The sequence below is a fragment of the Aspergillus fischeri genome, genomic scaffold (assembly GCF_000149645.3).
Source record: "Aspergillus fischeri NRRL 181 1099437636249 genomic scaffold, whole genome shotgun sequence".
Classification (NCBI taxonomy): Eukaryota; Fungi; Ascomycota; class Eurotiomycetes; order Eurotiales; family Aspergillaceae; genus Aspergillus; species Aspergillus fischeri.
The window spans coordinates 2,071,205-2,093,623 of record NW_001509770.1 but is presented as its reverse complement, the minus strand read 5'-3'; the positions used below and the strand labels follow the sequence as shown (position 1 = coordinate 2,093,623).

The following is a 22,419-nucleotide window of genomic DNA, read 5'->3' as shown; positions in this document are numbered from 1 at the left end:
CAACTCCCGAAGGCCCATATCTGTTGTTTTTCGATTGGGAACTGCGTGGTTCTGCAGGGTAGCAATTAAAAACAATCTGCGGCAGGGCGAGCACATGTGATACTTTCAGCCAGTTGCCATGACAATGTCAAGATGCTTCTGCGGCGTTATTTCAGTAGTTGCACGACAAATGTCACAAACAATCCTTCTCTCCTACCTGCTGATATATTTTTTTTCTACCAATTCCCCCAACATTGTTCTCACAACACCACAATCTCTGTCTAAAGGGATTAATCGTCGTTTGTTCTGTCAAAAATGGAAGCAGCGCCACGTTAAGAGATTCAACTATGGAAGCTGTGGCGCTCGAGGCTCGGTTCAGCAGATGGCCATCGCTGATGAGAACGGTGACCACATTGCCTCTAAGCCGCAGCAAAAGGCCAAAGTATGTTTGTAAACAGCTCTATATCTAGTTTTTGGAGACAATTAACCACAGAGATTAGGTTGCGACTTCCACTACACATCTGTCGAACAGAAGCAAGCAACCAAAGGACTCCGAGACTGCTCCTTACAAAACCACTGTCACCAATCTTCTCCAAACAACACCAGCAAGAGTACAACAGACTTCTTCGAAGACCAGACACCCTCTCTCTGTTGTTGTGTCTCAAGAATCGGATGAAGCTGTCAATGAAGAAGACGAGCTTGCGGCTACTTATGTCAAATCACAAGCCACAGCTCAAGGCCCTACTCATTCCCTTGCAGCCCAAATAAAAGGCAGAGAATCACTTTCCCAACTTCGGCACCCTCTCTCCGTTCTATCGCAAGCGCCGAACGCCGCTGTCGAGCGGGAACAGCACACTGTCCGGCTTACTAAGCAACCGCAGTCCAAAGTGTTTCATTTGGGCATGTTCGAAGTTGGTCGTGCATTGGGCAAGGGAAAGTTTGGGCGAGTATACCTTGCTCGAGAACGCGACACCGGTTTTGTTTGTGCTTTGAAGGTACTCCACAAGAATGAAATTCAGCAGGGAAGGGTAGAAAAACAGGTGGCTCGTGAAATTGAGATCCAGAGTAACCTGCGACATCCCAATATTCTTCGGCTCTACGGTCACTTTCACGACAGAAAACGAATCATTTTGATACTAGAATATGCCGGCAAGGGTGAGCTATACAAGCATTTGCAAAAAGAGGGCCGTTTTCCTGAGTGGAAGGCTGCACAGTACATTGCGCAAATGGCGAACGCTTTGCAGTACTTACACCGCAAGCATGTCATTCACCGGGATATTAAGCCTGAAAATATCCTCGTGGATGTGCATGGAGAGCTAAAGATGTCGGATTTTGGCTGGAGTGTCCACGCGCCGAGTGGCCGCAGGCTCACAAAATGTGGGACATTGGACTACTTGCCCCCAGAGATGGTCGATCCGAGAAAGTGTGATAAGCCCTATGATCAGAATATTGACTTATGGTCCCTAGGGGTCCTAATGTATGAATTCCTGGTTGGAAGAGCTCCATTTGAGGATACACCTGTTATGACTCAGAGAAGAATAGCGAGGGGAGATATGACAATCCCTTCTTTTGTTAGCTCTGAAGCAAAGGACCTCATCAGAAAGGTAAGATGACTGTTTCTCTCCCATAGCCAACAGTGCAACCCTAACAGCATTTAAGCTTCTTGTTCTCGATGCGAACCAGAGAATTTCTCTAGATAATGTCCGCCAGCATTCCTTGGATTATCAAGCATTGCTCCAAGCATGCGAAGATTGAGAAGAATGAGTGAATCACAGAGGCTCTCAGCACTGAATTGCAACAGCCATTGCTGAACAGCGACCATTCGGCCTAAGAGGTTCTCGATATCAGGTGGTTGAGTGTCTTTGATACAACCCAGCCGACAGCAAGTGAACGACCCGTGATGAGTTGCCTGGTGAATAGTAACCATATAATATCATCTAAGCACTTGATTGATGTTCAGACACATTTATAGTAAACTACTAGTGATCCATCCGATTGACGTTATCCCACTTTCGACGTGTTGTAATGAGCTAAAGCAATCCCGACTTTTGGTTCTTAATAAAGAAAAAACCGTGGTGGAGAGGTGGCCCAGTGTTTGGGAACATAACTACTTACAGTATAACCTCAATCGTAATGGTGGAACCATGTCGAGGTTTGCCAAGAGGGGATGGCCCATGCCGCAACCTGATCCCGACCCCACAGAACTCAAACGATCCGCTCAAACAACATATTATTAGCTGTGTTTGGTTGACAACCCCACTCGCGCGAATATACTGTGTAAAGTTACAAGGAATAGGTAGCTCCAAACATACATTATTCATAATAATCTGCATCTATTGTTGCTAACATACTCGCTTTCTACGCTTAGCATCCCCGTCTCAAGAGGCTGGGTGCGGGAGATAACTGCAAACATGCTGGACACGCTTCCGTCAGAGCTTTTGGATATGGTAGTCGGCCAAGTGAGTCCGTTATCCGCTGAAACTCTGCCCTGTATGCTTATCCTTGAAGATCGCTAGCCGTAGGGATCTGAAACAGCTCTGCGAAGTCTGCACTCGCCTTCGAGATTGCGCTATCCCCCATCTCTATCGGTCTATTGTCCTATCCGCCACAGAGATGTCATTAGAGCAGTTAGCTAAGACGGTGGAGGCAATACCCAGGAGATACATGGAGTATACACAAGAATTCGGCTTGAGGGTTCCGATACATGAACGGGTAGACTCGCGCTGCGTACACCGCGACAGCAACAGCCAAGAACTCACTGAACTCATGGACGAGGACGATTTATTTTTTGAAAATACAGACGATGACGGTACGGATGACGAGTATACAGACATGGAGATGGCGGAGGTAAGCAGAGTGATGTTGATTTGATGTTGATTTGATGTTGATTCTCACTTATTTTCTGTATATTCACATGATAAAAGATTGCACAGGACAACCACACTGGCCCTTTCTTCAAGTTGATTCATGCTTTAGATTCCTTGCAGTTTCGCGATGATCAGTTACGAAGTTTCCAGTTAGTACACCATTTGTTGCTTTGGCCAACGACTTACTCAGACATAGGTGGGAGCTTGGAACATGCATTCCAAAAGCCCTACTGTCTGGTAGTGAGCTTTCCCCTCTCGGGAACCAAAAAAACATTCAATCCATTTCACTTATCACGGATGGCGAATGTGGTACGGACACAAGCTCGCAATACTTGGTGGACCTTGTTCAATTCAAAGGTTTGAGAACACTTGTCTGGAAGGGCCTGAACAGGTATAGCGATTTCGAGTCTGTCAAAGACTGCATTAGAGTCCATGGCCACCAAATTATTTCACTTACGCTAGACCTTGTGAACTGGGATCGAGCAGAAGGGACCTGGATCGATGGATTTCACCGGCATAGCACAGGAAGCGTACCCGACAACTTCTTCGCCCAAAAAGTGCTGAATGCACAACCTGGGGACACAAGGATTGTTTTCAAGCTCTCGAACATCTTCACCCGTCGGCCGTCTCATTCAATTGTGCTGGAGCTGAAATGCTTCGTTCTTTCAATCTCAAGAACTTAACCACATTAAAAATACGGGATTGCCCAGGTTCAGTTGACTGGCTGCAGCTGGTACTTAGCTCTGGGCAATCAATGAAGCTAAAGTCCTTCGAAATTGCCCTCGACCTCGGTTGTCTTCAAAGGGATGATTACATGCGTATCACGGAGACAATCTGCAAGTTTATTCAACAAGTTCCCCAATTAGAGAACCTCTATCTCATGCTCCCCGAACCCTTCGATTGGGCATCTCTCACAAGTGCAATGTCCAGTTGTTGTTGTTATCTTACACGCTTTGTCATGCACCATTTAGTGGACCGAGGTGGCCAAGACCTCATCGACGGAGGTATACCTTTGCCTTCTCGTTTGGAACAGGTACTGCAAGAAAGACAATTGACCTGTTATGGATCTTCCACACCACCTGGAGAGTTAGTATGTACTGACTGTGGATATTGACACTCGCATAACTGCTGACAGAGACACAAGGCCAGCCAATTACGAAAAATGCAGCCCAGACCATCATGCAAGCTGTTACATATAAGGGCGAGTGGAGTGGTCCTGGAGAAGCTGTCCAGCTATGAGCAGCGCAACTGGTCACCTGCGCCGGTATTTAATTTCAAATATGGTGATGGTAAATTTGTCCCAGATTTTCGAGATATCACTAAAACATGAAATCTAAAATCCAAATAGATCCACCGTATGGACCTGACGATATCTTTGAATTCGCAATGTGGGCCTTCGGTGATGATGGTCTTCCCAACCTTGCTGTACTCGCTTGGGGAGATTTCTCGTATGAAGGTCGCTATTCGAAATTCAATGCACTTCTCTGCAGATCTGACAATGGCTATCGACCCCTAAACTCGGCCGACGTATCGCTTTGGGATCTTGTGCAAAACAATATGGACATGCTGGCAGCCTGTCCTTTGGATGATATCATGGGATAATGGCATCACTAGAAGGACAAACATGTAGAATATGAAAACCATATCCTTTTTTGGAAGCGTATCTGTTGGTAAATATCTCCCTCCGCATAGTCATCTCTCAGTTCTTTCATCACCTCCTCTATTTCCAGGTTCCTTGTATTTTCATGGTTTTGCTTAGTATCAAAATTGCGCAGTGCTCTGCTATTTATTTGAAGCTCTTCCACTTTGGCTTTACAATCAACATGCGGATGGTCTGGTCGATGGCTATGATGTAAAAAGCCAAATGTATGCTGGTGGCTGTGGTATATTGTCATTCCTCATAGTATAGGTCACTAAGGATGCTTTCAAAGTTCAATTCATTGTTGCTCACATGAATTTACCTGCGATCTGGCACGGATACGCTCGTCATGACGAGTCGGAAGCTGATAACGGGCCAGGACGAGCTCTCCAGTCTGGCTATCGGGGCGAAGGTCGCGGAGGCGCCGGTGAGGGTTTAAGCTGATCGAGGTGCGGCCGAGATATATCATTGCAAAGGTAGGCCTTAAGCCCAAAATATCAATATCCGTGACAAATGCTAACGGTTGGTGCTGGCAGGGCGGGATCACCTCTTCCGACGCCGCTACCAAGGGGCTGAATATCAAGCGCGCCATGATCGTCGGCCAGGCTGCGCCTGGCGTGCCGCTCTGGCGATGTGATGAGCCGACGTCCAGGCATCGGGGTGTTCCCTTTGTTGTGTTCCCCGGTAATGTGGGCGGGGAGTCGACGCTGTGTGAGCTGGTGGAAGCATGGAGCTAGGATAACATTTATATAGTTCCATGATGACCTCGATGTCCGATTCCCTCTCGTATCTCCCAGCCATTCATAGCACTCCTACCAGGCTTTCAATTTCATATAACAACTTCTATTGCAGAGCCATTATTCTAGAACTTACTACCACTTATTATTAAAGACCTTTCCCTCGACAACGTTGATCATGTCTTTGACTGGATGAAGCTTTCTCCCTCCGCCACCAAAGAGCATACCCTTCTGCATCACCTGTCGGTAATTGTCACCCGGTGACACTTTTCCAAGCACGTATTCTTTTCTAGTTTCGACTCGTGCTGGGACAAGTATTGATCGCCCCACCACAGCTTCCATACCCTGCCAGGCAAATGTAATCGCTTCCTTGGCATTCCCAGGAATACCAGCTTCGTCCAGCAAAACGATGCGGGTGTTTGGGTAGCTTGTCTGGATGAAATCTGTGATGTTTGGATTGAAGGCCCCTCCGCCGCACATGAAAATCTCATCTATATCTTGAGATGGCGCAAAGCGTCGGTAATGATCCACGATCGACTGCGCAGTGATTCGAGTAATGGTTGCCACAACATCATCCGGTGACAAGCCCTTCTTTTGCGCTTTTGCAATGAGATCGAAGGCTAGAGTATCCCGGAAATCTTCGCGGCCGGTTGTTTTTGGTGGTTCCAGTCCAAAGTATCGGTGTGTCAAGAATTCATCCACGAGTTCCTGGTCCACTTGGCCGCGCTTCCCCATTTCACCATCCTTATCGTATTCCCACTCGCCATTAGTAAAGTGTCGAACTGCGGCGTCTATATAAACGTTTCCAGGCCCGGTATCAAAGTCAAAGCATTCATCCACGCCTCCCTGGCTGTCAGGCGGTATAAAACAGACGTTGGCAATCCCGCCAATATTCTGACACGCACGAAGCTTGGTAGGATGGTGCAAAAGCAGGGCATCAAAAAATGCAATAAGCGGGGCTCCTTGACGTCCAGCAGCCACATCGCTGATCCGGAAATCGGATACCGTTGTAATTCCCGTCCGAGCTGCCAGAATCGCCCCTTCTGCCATACTGAGAGTGGTCTTGACTTGGTTCTCATTCGGCATGGGAAGATGCCATATCGTCAGGCCGTGAGATCCGAGGACGTCGATGCTGGATTTGTCAATACCATGCTTGGTGGTAAATTCCTCCACAGCCATCGCGAAAGCCTCACCGAGAATAACATTGATCTCGGCAATTTCTTCGGGTGATGTTGAGTTGTGCAAAATCATGTTCATCACCCGTCTCTTGATCTGCTGGTCCAGAGGAGTCTCGCCATACTTTAGGAGTTCAAATGTCACCGGGCCGGATGGATGCTGCTGGCGGAATCGACAAAGTGCGCAATCAATGCCGTCCTAAATTGCGGCCAGAGCTTAGGTCTCTCCACGGGTGTTGGCTTAAGCGCCTGGGCTTACCATAGACGTGCCACTGTTCAATCCCAGGACTGTCAAGTCCAGTGCGGGCCCTTGGAGGTTGGAAGGATCACTGCGAGTTCCGAGTGTTCCATCTGCCTGTCCATTCGCGGCAGAGCTGGTAGAGATTGCCATCTGAGAAACACTCGGTCTCTGACTCGAGCTTCAAGTCAAACCGCATTAATCAGGCGACAATTGAATTCTATAAAAGAATTTTGACTGATGTGGGCCAGAGGACGTTAAAGAAGGTAACCCAAGTTGACGGTGAATACTACCAGACACAGTCACTCACTTACTCGGACTCGGCCGGGAAAATAACCACTGCTAATCAGGCAGGTAGTATCCGATCGATATTACCGTCGCAGTCAGGGCGAAGGTGGAAACAGGCTTCCTGATTCTTTTCTGCTATAGATACGGAGTAGTTTGGAGACCGATCGCTAAAATGGCTAAGCGGCCACGGCCTATCACTATCAGGGCAACTAGGAAACCCGGCCCCGGACCCCACAAGGTCTGGGGATACCCGAAGAGGAAGGTCCAGTGTTTTTTCCCCTTCGCATTATTCCGAGAAAATCAGGGAAGAAGGAATTGGGGGATCACTGGATATAGATGGAGGAGGCTGGAGAACTACCCCGCAATCTCAAGATATGCCCAAGAAGAATGGAGTCCTGCACCAAGAGATAATATAGTGTTGGGGTATCTCCGAAGGCGGCCTTCGTCCCGTCTCCACCTAGTCTAAAGTCTAAACTAGATATAATCATATAGATATCAAACCGGGATGATACCCTACTATGTACTACGCAGTAGATAAACCAGATATTCCGGAATTTCGGAGGTTGGAAGGTCGTGTGACAGTGCAGCCTATCTTTGTATCAAAACTGCAACCGAATATAATTTAGTCTCTCCCTACATGCCCTTCCCAATCGGGCGATAAGACCCCAGGAAGCATTAATAAAGGGTGGCTTGGACTGCCTTTCTTGATCCCTATAACACATTATCCTTTTCCGCTGCCGTTCTCCATGTCTAGAGAAGTCCCTGTCGCGATGGAGAGCCCCCAGATGGGCTATAACAATGATGAGGAGAGGAATGCGAAGTACTCAGCTCCCGAGAGCATTGATCAGGGGCAAGAGATCCTGGCTATTCTGGACCTCGATCCTGCGCTGAGTAGGAAGATGCACCTTGTGAACAATGTCCGTGATGATCACATATGTGAAGGTCAATCTCCGATGATTCGTTTTGACTAATTGACATAGCACAGACCTTGGACGAGATTGGCTGGACACCATATCACTGGAAACTGTTCTTTCTTAATGGCTTTGGGTAAGAACTTGCCATTTTCCTGTCTCTATTCTAAACCTATTACCCTACTAAAATTTATACAAGATATGCCGTGGACGCTTTGCAACTTTCTCTCCAAGGGATCATCGCCACCCAGGCAGTCTACGAATTTCAACCTTCTTACAAGAAGGGCCTCACAATCGCAGTCTACATCGGGATGCTTGTTGGTGCCCTATTTTGGGGCTTGGGCGCTGACATCATCGGACGGAAAATCGCTTTCAACGTGTCACTATTCATCTGTGCGGTTTTCACCATCGTCGCCGGTGCAGCACCCAACTGGGTTTCGCTTGGATTCTTCATCGCCCTCGCAGCCTTCGGTGCTGGTGGAAACTTGGTTCTCGACACTACGGTCTTCTTGGAATATTTACCCTCTAACAAGCAATGGCTTGTAATCTGGCTTGGTGCTTGGTGGGGAGTTGGCTGTACGACTGCAGGGTTGGTTGCTTGGGGTTTTATGCGTAAGTCCCCTACTATCCTAAAATTCAGACGTGAATTAGCCTTGTACCTGAAGAAAATTCCTAATGTGAGACGAATCCATAGCAAACTACAGCTGTTCCGACCCAACTGCGGCACCATTTACACCCTGCACCAAGGCCAACAACAGCGGCTGGAGGTACCTGATGTACACCATGGGAGCAATGATATTTGCCATGAGTGTTGCTCGAGTCACAATTATCCGTCTCAAGGAAACTCCGAAATTCCTTCTCGGACAAGGCGAAGATTCCAAAGTGGTCGAGAATTTCCAAGGGTTGGCATCGAAATACGACCGGCCATGTTCCCTTACCGTGGAACAGCTCGAAGCATGTGGCACCATCAGCTCTGCTCACTCAAAGTCTCGATTCTCCGTCGGCGAAGTTTGGATCCATATCCGGAGTTTGTTTATGACGAAAGAGCTGGCCTCCACGACTTTTCTCATCTGGTTATCGTGGTCTATGATTGGGCTCGCGTACCCCTTGTTTAATGTATTCTTGCCGTCGTATCTTGCCAGTCGTGGCATTCAGTTCGGCGTCACCAGTACATATGAGACTTGGAGAAATTACGCTTTAGTCCAAGTCTGTGGTATCTTTGGGCCTATGCTCGGTGGTCACATGGCAAATTGGAAGCGCTTAGGGCGTCGTTATACGATGGTTATTGGTGCTGTTATTACCAGTGAGTACTCCATCATCTAAACGCTGCTGTGCTGTCATCCACACTAACAAAATATCTGTAGTGGCCTTCTTCTTCGCCTACTCTCAGGTCACTTCTCAGGTTCAGAACATCACGTACAGTTGCGTTATATCTTTTACTCTGGAGATATATTACGCTGCACTGTATGGATATACGGCCGAGGTGCTACCATCTGCTCATAGAGCCACGGGCAATGGCATCGCAGTGGCTTTTTGTCGGCTTATGGGCGTAATGTCTGCTGTTATTGCTACCGTTGCAAACACAGCAACCACAGGACCCATCTTCATATGTGGTGCATTGTATGGCGGTCTTGCTATTTGTGCATTCCTGTTTCCATTTGAACCATACGGTAGACGAGCCTCTTAGATCCTTGTTTCCTAGGGGCTTGACGATCTAGAAAAGAGATTGTTAGAAGAAGGTGCCAGAATTTGGGTTTCGTATATACTGTATACTGTTTACGGATTTTGACCTGCATATACAGGCGCATGGAAGGAAAATGTCAGAGGTACTCCAGCATACGCACCTATTCGAGGAATGTTAGAAACCCAATCAGAAACCACGCCACCGTGGTCGTTAGGCTATCCCAACAATCATCTATACCCAAGGCCAAATCTTCTCTGCTAGCCTTTTTACCAATACTAGCTTCTCCCACATGATATCCATGGTCATCCCGCGGCCTCCTCCAAGGCTCATGCTGGCAAAGCCGCACAGGGGGCTGACAGCAAGTGACGTCTGAAGCACTTCCTTCACGCTACGCCCCTGTCCCTGAGCAATGTATGCTTTTGTTCTAACGCATGGTCATATATCAGTGTTCAAAGCTCAATTTATAAAGATCAAGTAGTGCACAGCATCAGTAGCCTAGGTATAACCCAAGAGAGAATCTTAGAGGGATCCATGTGAGTTCCTACCTGCAAATGTTTTCAAATGTCTATTCCAAAGGATAACTGATTATCATTGGTGTTCTAGAGTGGCTGATTGCTCTGTAGACAGGAGTATGTCTAATCCTGCTAACAGGAAGCGCCGCTTTGAGCGTGATAGATGTCGTGAAGCACTTTCTGAGTACCTACGTGAGTGGGGCACCAGCAACTGCAAGTCCCTGTTCCTAACAGAGAATAGAAACAGAGCTCTCCATTTCTATTGCCCCATCCGAAGTGCGACTACAACCGTTAGAATGCGACAAGTATAGGTGGCAATGCAATAAAGCTAAGCGTCACCTATTAGCAAAACAGCTGAGCGAGCTGTCAACAAACTCATATATCGAGATAAGAAGGGCAATAAGCAAAAGAGAAATATGGGCCGTTCCGGTTAATGATGCCAATGATCGAATACAGGATCATCTCGGCCCTGACATCTCCAGGATGCACTCTGATCAGAAAGCAGAAGAACTACGTGCGGCCGTGCAGAACGCTCAAAAGGAATTGGAAGAGTCCACAAGACATCGGATTAAGCTAGAGGAAGAAAACAGGCAGTTACTTAGAGCCCTTCAAATGCAAACAAGGAGAGTGGAGTGGTTACGCCAGGTTCTTCTTGGGAATGAAGGGCATATTCGAGGAGTATTGAACATGATACAGCAGGTATATACAGTCTTTAATAGTGAGGAGACGCTTGCAATGTGCTAATAGTGATGCTTATACTGGGGAATACATCCTATTGTGTCAATCATTATGATTCCATGTCGGTGGCCAGCTATCGTCAAGGGCGCTGTCGCATGTCGTCTTTTCAAGCGGAGACCTGGGAAGATGCCTAGGGGACGGAGAGCGGAGAACGGCAGGTCGTTTTAGAGTAAGTTATGCAAGCTCGTGGTCGAGGTGCTCTGCATGACGTTCCTCTTAAGTTCATTTAATGACGAAAATTATAACCTAGCATCATTGGTCTAGTGGTAGAATTCGTCGTTGCCATCGACGAGGCCCGTGTTCGATTCACGGATGATGCATGGAAATTTCTCTTTTTGTTTTCATTCTATACTCCTGTGCCATCCCTCGATTGTATTTTTCGTTTTTATTTTTTCCACTTCATTTCCCTTTGAGTTTGGGGTAAATGCTTTTAAAAAGAATCTCTATCTGGATCCATCTCAAAGTCTTATTAGTGGGTCGGTAAATGGAACAATCCACCTTCGTCCCGCTTTGCGGATATATATACCCTACAACCCCACGTCACATGTAGCACATGTTGTTACTATACCATGACCATAGATAGTAAATATGGAGCGGTAAATTGATTAGATCATCAATGCTATCAGACTAGATTTAAGCACAAAAAACAAAGAAATAATCGAGAACAGGCAGATGACAAAGACGCCAGAGGGTAGTAGGATAGACCACAGCATAAAGAACACGAAAAAAAAACACCACACCAAGCTGAGAACAAGACGAATGGGTATTATGCGAACCGGCTGAACACTGGACGCCACACGAGATTGCAAATATCGTAACAGCATAAAGGTGAGATGTCAAGTCATAATAAAAAAAAGTAGCCCGACTCCAAGGGTCGAGTATAAACAAGAGGTCGTTGAAGGGCCACATAGGGCTGTTTATGTGGTATGGATGGACGGTTTTCACGAGGCTGAAGGCCTGGCGACGACCAAGGCATTGATTATATTGCCTGCTTTCCAACCCTGGTTCACAAGAGGCGTATTTTCGCGGAGCATCCTACCCAGGTAGACGATTCTTACCCGCTGGCTTGCAGGGATCTGCTCAAAGACGACGTTAGGATTCTGCTTGCTCGGTGAAGACTGGACACTAAAAACAAGACAAGACATACCCCGGCCTCTTGCTGCACCCTGCGGGCAATCAAGCCCACGGTCTGGTTCTTGCCGACCGAAACGACAACATCCGATCCGCTGTCGCTCAAGCGCGCTGTGACCCGGATCAAGTCGCGCTCGCTTATCTTGCCCTTCTCATCCCTGCGGTCTTCAGAGTCACGGGCAATCAGCTCGTCACCTGATGCCTCGTCCAACGACAGCTTGGAATCATCTGTGTCAAAGTCGTCGTACCCATCATCACAGCGACTGGCCGAGTCCTCCTGCACCATGTTCTCTGGATCGCTCACGATACACCGAGGCAGACGGTAAAGTGCCCCCTGCTCATCATAGCAGCCCTGGCAAAGATCTCCCGTGGGCACAGTGACACCCGCCGCATCGATGATACTCTGCGCCGTGGCCAGGTCGTTCACATGCATGAACGAGATCGCCGCGGCCAAGGCAGCCCAAACCTCTGCCCGACCGGTGACGCGGGTCTCGAAGAACTCCTTGCGCTCCTGATCTAGCTGCGCGCGAGACCAGGTGCGCCGCTTGCTGTACCAGACATGGGGGCGGATCGGGGCGTTGAAATGCTCGCTCAGCGCTAACTGAGTGGTTGTCGTCGCTGGGGTGCGACGGTCGGCATGCCGACCCGCGCGGGATGTCGCTCTGGTCAGGGAAGTTGAGGGACAGCTGGAGATGATCGCATTCGTGGTCGAGCGGAGAGCATTTGAGGAGGTATCAGCGCGGCGCTCCTCCGTTACTTGGGTCGCATGGGAGGGATCGCCGTTGTCACGCGACAGGAAGGACAAGCAAGAACCCTGGAGATGGTGAAATCAGACGGCGTGCTTCTAGCAATATCGCGAGGACAAGGGTAATCGAGAGCGACGAAATTGAGAGCTACTGAGAAAAGAGAAGTGCAATGAATTACAAGCGGCAGGTACTTTGACGTCTACAGATCCCCAAGAACAAAACTGCGATAGAAAAGTGACAAACAGCAACAGAGACAAAGCTAAGGTGGAAAAAAAGAAAAGAAAGAAAAGAAAAGAAGCTCCATGTTTACTCACCATACTGAAGCGGTAGACGGTACGACTCCATCAGACAGACAAAGTAAATAGTAGATAGATCCTCTCTGTAGAGAAGGAAAGAAGCAGGACGGAGATACCTCCCAGGCAATAGATAAGAGGAAGAAGAGGAGGGGAAAAGAATGCGGGAAAATATGACACCAATAAGAATGAGAATCAGCAGCTAATGATGTTGATATTCCGTATTGGTTGGGCAACCAGGTTCATTGTCAGATAGATCGATGGTTATGGCTCGTAAGTCGATCGGAGAACGGGGCGGGCAACGTAAGACTCGCTGTTGAGTTCGTAGTGGCGATGACGACTCGGCGGGTTACCAACAAATACGGAGTAGCTCTGGTTCAAGAAATTAGAGAATCAAAGCACGCGAACAAGATGTATTATTCACTAGGATGGGTTGAAGCTAAAGAGGGGGACAAAGCAGAGATGATGATGGAACTGATCCCCGTCAGTCGTGCATTGGCATGAGAAGGAGGAAAATGTAGGCGAGGAGGAGTCAGTTGGCAGCTGGCTGTTCTTATTGTCTACTGGTACGGAGATGTGGTCATCAAAAGCTTGTCTGCAAACCACCTATCTACATCCGGCAATTCATTCAGAGCATTTACGGTGCACCGTCTGGCAGTAACAGAACCGTGGAATAAATCAACTGTTGGTTATCTGACATCGTCCTGTTCTATTAATAGCACTGTCATTGCAGCATTCCCGAATCCTTGCCTACTTGATATTAACCAGGACACACAAAAGATGGCGTAGATTACCACCCTCAATCTGCCCAGGTTCAATCTATCATGATAGAGCAAAATAATCGCAATCATCCAAGCCGTGTTGTAACATTCTGCGGTGTAACCGCTCGTCTGATCATCGTGCACTTAGCTACTGTGTTACATGCAGAGGATCAAGGATGAGTAGCCTAAGATTTGTTCGAGACTCATTTTTGTTGCATTTCCACTGTCGTCTACTAGGTATCTCAAGCTTTGCGTAAAGGCGTTCAAGCTGTGCTTATAAACATCTTGGTTACCATATTAAAGTCTCACTTCTGGTAAAAATGAGTGACCGATATGAATCACTCTTCCTCATCCTCATCGTCGCTACCAAAGATCGCCTTGAAGACCGCCTCGCCGGGCCTCTCAGCCTCAAGTGCTTCGTTGCGTTCGGGTTCAATCACCACCTCCTTCCCGACTTCCGGCGCTATCGCCCGTTCAGGCGTGGCAGTGTCGGATCGTGCTGTCAGTGCTCTACCGCTAGTTTCGAGCATGAGCTGGTTCATCACATCCTTCGATACGAGCTCTTTAGGTCCGGATGCTGTCTGGTATCCAGCAGACTGGAATCGATTGCCAATACCAGCCTCGGGACCCCCTGGCTGCTCTCCCGGGTCCATCTGCACATGATCCGGTGGCTTGACATTCAGCCGTTTGCAAAGCAGCCGCGCGGGATAGAAGCTGTGGGTGCTCCGAGTCATCGGGCCAAACATACCGATCTTGGCCGCGGCCACGGCTGGGTCCTCAGGCTTCTCCGCGGGTTTGCGGAGTAATGGTTCTGTCGACGTAGATGATTCCGGTTGATCAGACGATTCCTTGGGCCCCGTAGATGCTGAAGTGAAGCGCGAAGCCATTACCCCAGAGACCGGCTTGAACACCTCCGCAGCTCGAGCAAACTCGTGGAGTTCCGCAGCCCATTCATCCGTTGTCGAGCCTGGTACTCGGTCTGGGAGTGTATCGCGGAGGCCTGCCCGTATCTCAAGGAATGTGCGGTATCGAGTCCGTTTGCCTTGGTCTTCCGAATAGGGCATCCAGCCGCTGACTGCGCGAGTAAGAGCCTGAACAGCGACCTGTTTGTCTAGTTTGGGGACAAGGTCCCACAGATCCTTGCGTCTTTGCGATTCCGATAATTCGAATCCCTTCGGTGCTTTCTCTCCCAAGGCTGGTGGTAGGTCTGATTTCCCAGTAAGTTTCATGATCCTTTCGCGAGCCTCAGGGGTCATCCAGTCAAAAATCGACTTTCCGGGCAGCTGGGCCTCCCCCAGCAGCGCAGCTCGAGACGTAGGGTCGAGCGAAGAAGCCTTGGCCGCCTCTGCCGTAGAGACATAGTTCGAGACATCCCTTGCCGCTGACGGTGTTTTGCTTGGTTTCCAGTCCTTTGGGATTTCTGGGGGCGCGTATCTCTTCTCTTGTGTAGATATTGAGAGGCCGGAAATACCATCGGCTAGGAGAAAGCCGTCCAACGGGAGCCGGCCGTCATGACATTTTCGAAATCCCGCCGATGATTTTGCAGTGAGCGTCTTCTTTGATATGAAGACGGGCTTGGTGTTCACCAGAGGATTAGATGCAACAAGTGCCGGCTTAGACCCATCCGTGGACTTTTTCTTCTTCTTTTTCTTGTCACCGCCGATGACCCGGTTGTACGAGATTTGTGGGCCAATAGAATACGGATCTTCGTCATCTGACCCTGTATCGTTCAACACCCCGACGCCAAATGCGCCGCGCCTAGGTTGCTCTTTTGTCTTCGATGGTTTTTGTTGGCTCCCGGACGTCAACCGTCGCCCAAAGAAATCGTCTTCATCAGACTCGTCAGCACCCGCTTTGTGAGAATCCAACCGACTTTCACCCTCAAACCCAAGGCCCTTGTGATCCGTCTTATGGACAAATGCAATCATGGGCGAATCCTCCGGTGCGAAGAGGTAGGTCTTATCGGCTTCGTTTCCGCCTGGGCCAGCGCCGTCGCCAAGATTGGCTTTTCGCCGTACTTTGGGGCCGATCCCTTGACCCTCTCGCCAACCCATCTTCTTCAGTAGCTTGACCCCCATGGTTTCACCGCCGGCCTTGAGAAGGTCCATCAGCCCTCCACGGCGGGTCGCGTCGGTCGCCGCAGATCCAAACCCAGCAAAGTCATCACTGGTCTGCAGTCTTTTCGCCTCTTCAGCTTCTCGAATGTCTTCCTCGTCCATGAAGTCCTCCGGCCGTTGCTGGAATTTCTGCTGAGAATCCTTCGCCCTGTTCTGGCGCGAGGACACAAACGTCGCAGGGGTCCACCCCTCCTTGGAACCGACGGTGTTGAAGTATCTGGAGAAGTCGGGCCATATTTAGTCGTGCTGTTCAAAGCTATCCAGGAATCGTGGGCTCACCCGGCGCTGAAACCACCGGTGAAGGCGCCATGTAAGCGTTTCCTTCCCCGGTCATCTGTAACTTCCTGCTTCCAGATCGGTACATATGACCCATCGTCCCGAGTCCCGGCATCTAGAGGGGGCAGAGGCGTTCCGTAAAAGGCGTATGGGGAATGATGTGCTTGTAGATCAGCCTCGAAGGCTGCTCGAGATCGTTTGCTCGACATCTGTGGGGTTTCGGAAAGCAGTGTGGATTGCGGCGGCTTCTTAGGTAAAGCTTGTTGTCATTATCGCTCGGTCTTGACGATGTGGTCAGTTCCTCTATCTAGTAAATTCTCATAAACTGGAACTGTACTACCTACCAGGATGTTGGGACAGTTGATCTAGTGCCAAAAGGACTATAAGTTCCAGGAAACAAGACACAGTTGTGGGGATGAGGAGGGAAGGTCGGCCTTGGGTGATGAGCTTCATGGAAGTTCATCCTCATTGTTGAAACCATGGGACGTTTGCCCACCCATACGCACCGCCACCGCGTCACCTGCTGTGGCTTGGCACCGAGGTCTAGTCTTAAATCACGCGAATCTACGGAGTACGGAGTACCAATAGCAAACAATTTTCTACTTGTGTAGACCTCGAAAGCTTAAGAGTAGTAAACTGGGAATGCAAGAGAAACAGGCTCATTCCAAATGCATGATGACCTACTGTTAGATATCCTGTCGGACGGTCCTGCCCATCAGTGCCCAAAGCACCAGCCTCCCGGCCGGAGAACGGTTCTGATTCGACCCCCGGATATGAGTGCGCCAATTGCACGTGTGATAGACAGTGGGTTTTACTTGAAGAGGATTGATGGAGGAGCGATGGCTGCGGCCTCTGCTAGTTCTTGAAGGCTGGCAAGCAATCCCAGTGACGGTCAGATTTCTTCGCACACCGAGAAGATCGAGGTCATTGCGATTGCCAAGCTGCATGCCACTCCAGTGTCCATCTAGAGGGGAAAAGTGGACTCTGAAACAAGTCTGCCCAGTGAGTCTCGGTCATTTGCCCCTGCATGCTGTAGGTAGACCCAGCTATGACATGGATGATGGTGATAGTTCCATGCCACCGGCCAGGGATGATTGAAAAAATAACTGAGAGAAGCACCAGATATTCAGAGAGAGCAGATTAATGACATTAGAGTTGCGAAGAATTAAATAATCAAATGATCGTAATAATAATAACAACAACCCAGTTGTGGTAAAGACGTGACAAACTAATTCCCTCATCTGGTTGCGGGCCCCCTGGGGCCTTAACCAACTGCTGTTATTTTTATTAGTGTTTGGTCTGTTTCTTCTCCGCAGCCGCATCCATCACCATTCATTCTCTCAAGCTTCGTTCCCCCATCGTTTTCTCCCTCACCTTCTTGCGATTTTCTGTCCTTGTCCGTCCATTCTCAGCCTTCACTCATTTTACTGTTTCAACCTCTACATCAAGGGTCGTACATGGGGTCATTTCGACTTGTCTGCTGGATGTCTCGACGCTGGCTGCCGCTTCCTTGAGCGCTCGTCAGCAAACGCCAAACTTCCCCCCCCGCTCCCCGACCGGTCCAGATTGAAGTACTGAGGCCGTCCACTTGGGCCTCCTCTCTCTTCCTTTTCCCTTCCCACGATCTTCTTGAATTTTCATCCTTGACATTGCTGGACTTGTCAAAGCAAGTCTTGTTGGTTGAGGCTTAATTTTTGAGATATCTATCGTGATGTCTACCAGTATTCCTTCGTCAGCGTCGCCAACGGTCCTCCGCAGCCATTCCACGTCCTCTCGGCCTCACGCCCATCGCCCTCCTGCTTCTGATTTACCACATCGAACTCGAAGTGTCGCAGTCAGACCGTCCACCTCTTCACACTCCTACCAATCCCACCACAGTAATCACAGTTACTCCAAATCCCAGTCCCATGACCGGCGTCCTCCGTCGAACCAGGCTGCTTTTGATAACATAGCCCGTCGGGATTTCGAGGGTTCACGGGGCACCCATTCCAGCTCTTCCCGCCGAGACCACTCCAAGGAGCGCTCTAGGGAGCGTCCGACTTCTGCTCACCGTACCGATTCATCGCCCAACAAACACCGGAGAAATTTATCGGTGCAAAGCCACCAGCGGGACAGTATAGATATGGCTTCAGCAGGCCCCGTCGTGGCGGAGCCCGCGCCCGCTCCCGCGCAGGCGGCTTCTGGTTCTCATTTACATCCTAGTTCATCTGTGCAGCCCAAGCGTCGCACAACGATTACCACTCCGTCCGGCCAGTGGGCTCTTGGAAAGACCATCGGCGCGGGAAGTATGGGCAAAGTGAAGCTCGCGAAGAACATGGAAACGGGCGAACAGGTATTTCGAACGGAAGCAACAGATCTGACATTAACACTAATGGCAATCGCAGGTCGCTGTAAAAATAGTACCGAGACAATCGGCCGATGAACACCGCAGCTCGCGCGACACCGAGAGAGCAGACCGCTCGAAGGAGATCCGAACCGCCCGTGAGGCTGCGATCGTGAGTCTTGTGAATCACCCATACATCTGTGGCATGCGCGATGTGGTGCGAACCACGTATCATTGGTATATGCTCTTTGAATACGTCAACGGGGGTCAGATGCTCGACTACATCATCTCACACGGTAAATTAAAAGAGAAGCAAGCGCGGAAATTTGCGCGACAGATCGCGAGTGCGTTAGATTACTGTCATCGCAACAGTATCGTGCATCGAGACCTCAAGATTGAAAATATTCTGATCAGCAAAACCGGCGATATCAAGATCATCGACTTTGGTCTGAGCAATCTTTTCTCCCCTAGAAGCCTTCTCAAAACATTCTGTGGAAGTCTTTACTTTGCCGCACCGGAATTGCTGCAGGCGAGACAATATACGGGGCCAGAGGTGGATGTGTGGAGTTTCGGCATCGTCCTTTACGTCCTGGTCTGCGGGAAAGTTCCATTTGACGACCAAAGCATGCCGCAACTTCACGCAAAGATCAAGAAGGGTCACGTAGAATATCCGCAAGGACTCAGTGCAGGTTAGTAAATCTTACCTCTCTGCTTTTGGATGGGCCCGTTCTGTATTAGAAAATGAGTGTCTGACCGCAACTGCTAGAATGCCGCCATATCATCTCGCGTATGCTGGTTACGGACCCCAAGCAGCGTGCAAGTCTTGCGGAGATCATGAACCATCCGTGGATGAACAAGGGGTTCAGTGGGCCGCCCGAGAATTATCTCCCAGCTCGTGAACCTATACAACTTCCTCTAGATCCCGAGGTTGTTGAGAAGATGACGGGCTTCGATTTCGGGCCGCCAGAATATATCACAGCGCAACTCACCAAGATCATAGAGTCCGAAGATTACCAACACGCCGTGAGAACGAGCGTTCGCGAGCAACCTCTTCAAGTTCATAGCGAGAAGAAGCGTGGCATGTTTGATTTCTACAAACGGCGGAATTCCGCCAGTAGAGACACACTCTCGGCTCCTTCGGTCGAGGCTGTTCAGCTAGGGAACGACCCTCTGAATGCATACAGTCCCCTGCTCTCGGTGTACTACCTAGTTAAGGAAAAGCTTGATCGAGAGAGGGTCGAAAGCAACCCCGGCGCTCTCGGCATCCCGCATTCTGCTGGTGAAAACGTGCTCAGGATGCCAGACTTACCAGCTCCCGAGGCGGCGCACACCAATCAGTATCAACTACCTGGCGAAAAAGATACGGGGAGAAGATCTCGCCCTCGCGCGAGGACTCACGGCGATGATGATCTTAATGATGGCATCAAGAACCTTCATCTTGCACCGCAAGCAGGGCAGGCAACCCCTATTCCTGCTATTCCGCCTGAGACTCCCGTGAAGAAGGAGAGCACGGCAGCGGGCATCCTCAGACGATTCAGCACGCGCAGGGTCAAGGATCGCAGCCGAGATCCTGAGCGCGAGCGCATCACCAGTCCTCAAGCGCCATCGCTAAGCGTCCAGCCTCCCGCCGATTCGGCTTCCCCACTTTCGAGAGGGTTCAGCATGCGGAGAAGCAGACGCACCGACCCATCACCGTCCGATATTCCCGGTGGCGGCAGCCAGCCGCAACAACAAGATTTCCTCAAGGCTCCAGGATCGGCCGAGCCGGCCTCGCGGTCCAACAAGTACTTGGAGAGATCTACGAGTGTCAATTCGGCTGACTATCGTCCTCGGAGAGCTGCGCGGAGGAATGACCCTGATGGGTCGGATACTGCTCCCGACCGCCAACCGCCTCAGACCAGTGGCTCTGACTACTCGAGTCTGGGTGGGCAGAAGGTGGAGACCTCTGCGAAAGAGGTGAAACAGCCCGGTCGCACGCATGCCACACGGACCATGTCACTTGGCCATGCTCGTCGCGAAAGCATTCAAGCCCGCCGAGCGAGGCGAGACGCGGCAAGAGAAGCTAATGTGCCCGAGGAGACAGACGCAGACATCTCCGGTGCAGGGAATGCTCTAGAGAGCGCGAACGAGGGAGAAGATCTCTCTAAGCCGGTATATCTCAAGGGTCTCTTCAGTGTCTCGACAACCAGTAGCAAGCCGCTGCCTGTGATTCGGGCAGACATCATTCGCGTTCTGAAGCAACTTTCTGTGGACTATGTCGAGATCAAGGGAGGCTTCAGTTGTCGTCACGCCCCCAGTATTGAACTTGATAAAGTAGTGGATGTCGGCCCTCCGAGCCCTGATCGATCTGGCCAAGTGTCTAACCACAGGCGCCGTATCAGCTTTGGAGGGTTGCTGAACCATGATGACAGCAAGGAAGACCCCCGATCAATGCATACGCCTCGATCTCAACGTCGAACTCGGGCGCCTGATCGGAGCTTTGTCAGCAATTCCGAGGGATCGGACGAATATGTGGCTCCTCGTGACAGCAATGCACCCGCGGGAGAGCGTGTCATGGGCGAAACCACGACGAGAGTCCAGAGTGACACGGGAGAGAATCTGGTTCTGCGGTTCGAGATCCTGATTGTCAAGGTGCCGCTGTTTTCATTGCATGGTATTCAGTTCAAGAAGGTCTCGGGAGGTATGTGGCAGTACCGAGAGATGGCGAAGAAGATTTTGGATGCTTTGAGACTCTGATTGCCTTGGTTACGTTCTGCAGCGCCAGAGCAGAAGCCTGATTATGACTGGGTTCATTCAGCGTGGAACATGAAGCATTTATGCGAGCATTGTAATTTTCCCTCTTCTTCTTCCACTTCTTTCATTGCTTTTACACCCTTATCACTTGTTTATTCTTCGATTACGCCTAGGCCTGCTTTTACATTGAGCTGGCTCAGTCTGCAAATTCTTCTTGTTGCCATGATGTACAATAGAGCTGAACAGGATGCATCATCGATTACTGGAATTAGCTTCCCCTTTTTCATGTGCCTATTGACCATGATTGTGTACATCAACTTTTTATGCCATGTATTTCCTCTGTTCAATCCCAGTTAGCTCACATATTATCGTCAATAATGTAATTTCACCTTCAAATGTGTTTCTCCTCAGAGAAAATAGAGAGGTACAAGAACTCTAAGAAAATTTCGAGTGCAGGGAACACTCTGGATCAAGCGCGCTTTATATATGTGAACGTGCGTATGGTTAACGGGCGGTGTTGTAGTCGATCTAGGCCTTACCGGGGCCTCAATCGCTTAGCAGGCAGGCTTAAAACTCAGGGATCGTCGGGGCTCTAATAGGCTACCCTCGGTACCTCCGCACCTCGTAAGGCTCGCAGCACCGCAGCTGTCAACTAAGGTAACTAACTTAACAGCAAGCCTGCTTAGTCACAGATCCAGGGATATCAATGCCAAGAAATCCATCCATATCAAACTGAGCAAGAAGAGCAACTTGACCAAGTTTCTATGGGAAACTTGCAAAGGCAATTATTCCATCACCAATGCTTAGTTTGAATTTTAAGAGACTATTCTGAATCAGCGCTATAAGCTCTATATGGCTATCTAATTTTTATGTAGTTATTTTAATGTGGTGTTTTCGGTCGGTCAGGCACCAGCTCTGGGTTTTGATGGGGTAAAAAGGGTAGAAAGGCTGCTTTGATTTGGTTCCCGCAAGCTTATTTTGGGTTTGACCCAACAGGCAACTTGACAGCACTGTTATCTGCGAGTTCTCGATGCATAACAGGATATTTTGTGCTAATTGAGGATATTGAAGGGGTTTCTGAGACATAAATCACTTTTTTGCTTCTTTCAGATCAAATCCATGATCCATCTATATCCGGAGTTTACCACCTATGTGACTCTCAATCAGCAATTCAGCATTTCAGCATCTATAGCTATCTAGCATAATCTGATAGAAATACATGACTAAGCTAGCCAGATAGACACGACTAACCCAAAATAGCAATGACTAAC

The 22,419-nt window shown here is 49.4% G+C and overlaps 8 protein-coding genes and 1 non-coding gene across 9 annotated transcripts, besides 3 other annotated features; 6 read left to right on the top strand and 3 right to left on the bottom strand.

The window, feature by feature from the left end:
• Positions 1–361: 361 nt before the first annotated feature.
• On the top strand, positions 362–1,592 carry NFIA_014630 (aurora family serine/threonine-protein kinase; the record flags this gene model as incomplete). Its single annotated transcript, XM_001264667.1, has 2 exons — positions 362–421; positions 480–1,592. 2 exons carry the CDS (start codon positions 362–364, stop codon positions 1,590–1,592), a joined length of 1,173 nt encoding a protein of 390 aa, XP_001264668.1.
• A 1,245-nt stretch (positions 1,593–2,837) lies between these two features.
• Positions 2,838–2,868: a microsatellite.
• Positions 2,838–2,869: a microsatellite.
• Positions 2,870–4,008: 1,139 nt separating this feature from the next.
• On the top strand, positions 4,009–4,448 carry NFIA_014620 (uncharacterized protein; the record flags this gene model as incomplete). Its single annotated transcript, XM_001264666.1, has 2 exons — positions 4,009–4,135; positions 4,195–4,448. The coding sequence occupies 2 exons, from the start codon at positions 4,009–4,011 to the stop codon at positions 4,446–4,448; spliced, it is 381 nt and encodes a 126-aa protein (XP_001264667.1).
• A 386-nt stretch (positions 4,449–4,834) lies between these two features.
• On the top strand, positions 4,835–5,222 carry NFIA_014610 (uncharacterized protein; the record flags this gene model as incomplete). Its single annotated transcript, XM_001264665.1, has 2 exons — positions 4,835–4,912; positions 5,022–5,222. 2 exons carry the CDS (start codon positions 4,835–4,837, stop codon positions 5,220–5,222), a joined length of 279 nt encoding a protein of 92 aa, XP_001264666.1.
• Positions 5,223–5,357: 135 nt separating this feature from the next.
• NFIA_014600 (UPF0075 domain protein) lies at positions 5,358–6,788 on the bottom strand (the record flags this gene model as incomplete). The annotated part of the gene is made up of 2 exons (XM_001264664.1): positions 5,358–6,596; positions 6,657–6,788. The coding sequence occupies 2 exons, from the start codon at positions 6,786–6,788 to the stop codon at positions 5,358–5,360; spliced, it is 1,371 nt and encodes a 456-aa protein (XP_001264665.1).
• An 881-nt stretch (positions 6,789–7,669) lies between these two features.
• NFIA_014590 (MFS transporter) lies at positions 7,670–9,521 on the top strand (the record flags this gene model as incomplete). The annotated part of the gene is made up of 5 exons (XM_001264663.1): positions 7,670–7,840; positions 7,909–7,970; positions 8,034–8,446; positions 8,529–9,137; positions 9,199–9,521. The coding sequence occupies 5 exons, from the start codon at positions 7,670–7,672 to the stop codon at positions 9,519–9,521; spliced, it is 1,578 nt and encodes a 525-aa protein (XP_001264664.1).
• A 1,496-nt stretch (positions 9,522–11,017) lies between these two features.
• NFIA_014580 lies at positions 11,018–11,088 on the top strand. The gene has a single exon. It is a non-coding gene; the product is annotated as a tRNA-Gly (tRNA).
• Positions 11,089–11,709: 621 nt separating this feature from the next.
• NFIA_014570 (ubiquitin domain-containing protein) lies at positions 11,710–12,962 on the bottom strand (the record flags this gene model as incomplete). The annotated part of the gene is made up of 3 exons (XM_001264662.1): positions 11,710–11,844; positions 11,916–12,713; positions 12,960–12,962. 3 exons carry the CDS (start codon positions 12,960–12,962, stop codon positions 11,710–11,712), a joined length of 936 nt encoding a protein of 311 aa, XP_001264663.1.
• Positions 12,914–12,942: a microsatellite.
• A 1,075-nt stretch (positions 12,963–14,037) lies between the features above and the next one.
• Positions 14,038–16,301, bottom strand: NFIA_014560 (putative G-patch domain protein; the record flags this gene model as incomplete). The annotated part of the gene is made up of 2 exons (XM_001264661.1): positions 14,038–16,033; positions 16,096–16,301. 2 exons carry the CDS (start codon positions 16,299–16,301, stop codon positions 14,038–14,040), a joined length of 2,202 nt encoding a protein of 733 aa, XP_001264662.1.
• A 1,502-nt stretch (positions 16,302–17,803) lies between these two features.
• Positions 17,804–21,151, top strand: kin1 (putative serine/threonine protein kinase Kin1; the record flags this gene model as incomplete). The annotated part of the gene is made up of 3 exons (XM_001264660.1): positions 17,804–18,424; positions 18,477–19,104; positions 19,182–21,151. 3 exons carry the CDS (start codon positions 17,804–17,806, stop codon positions 21,149–21,151), a joined length of 3,219 nt encoding a protein of 1,072 aa, XP_001264661.1.
• Positions 21,152–22,419: the final 1,268 nt, after the last annotated feature.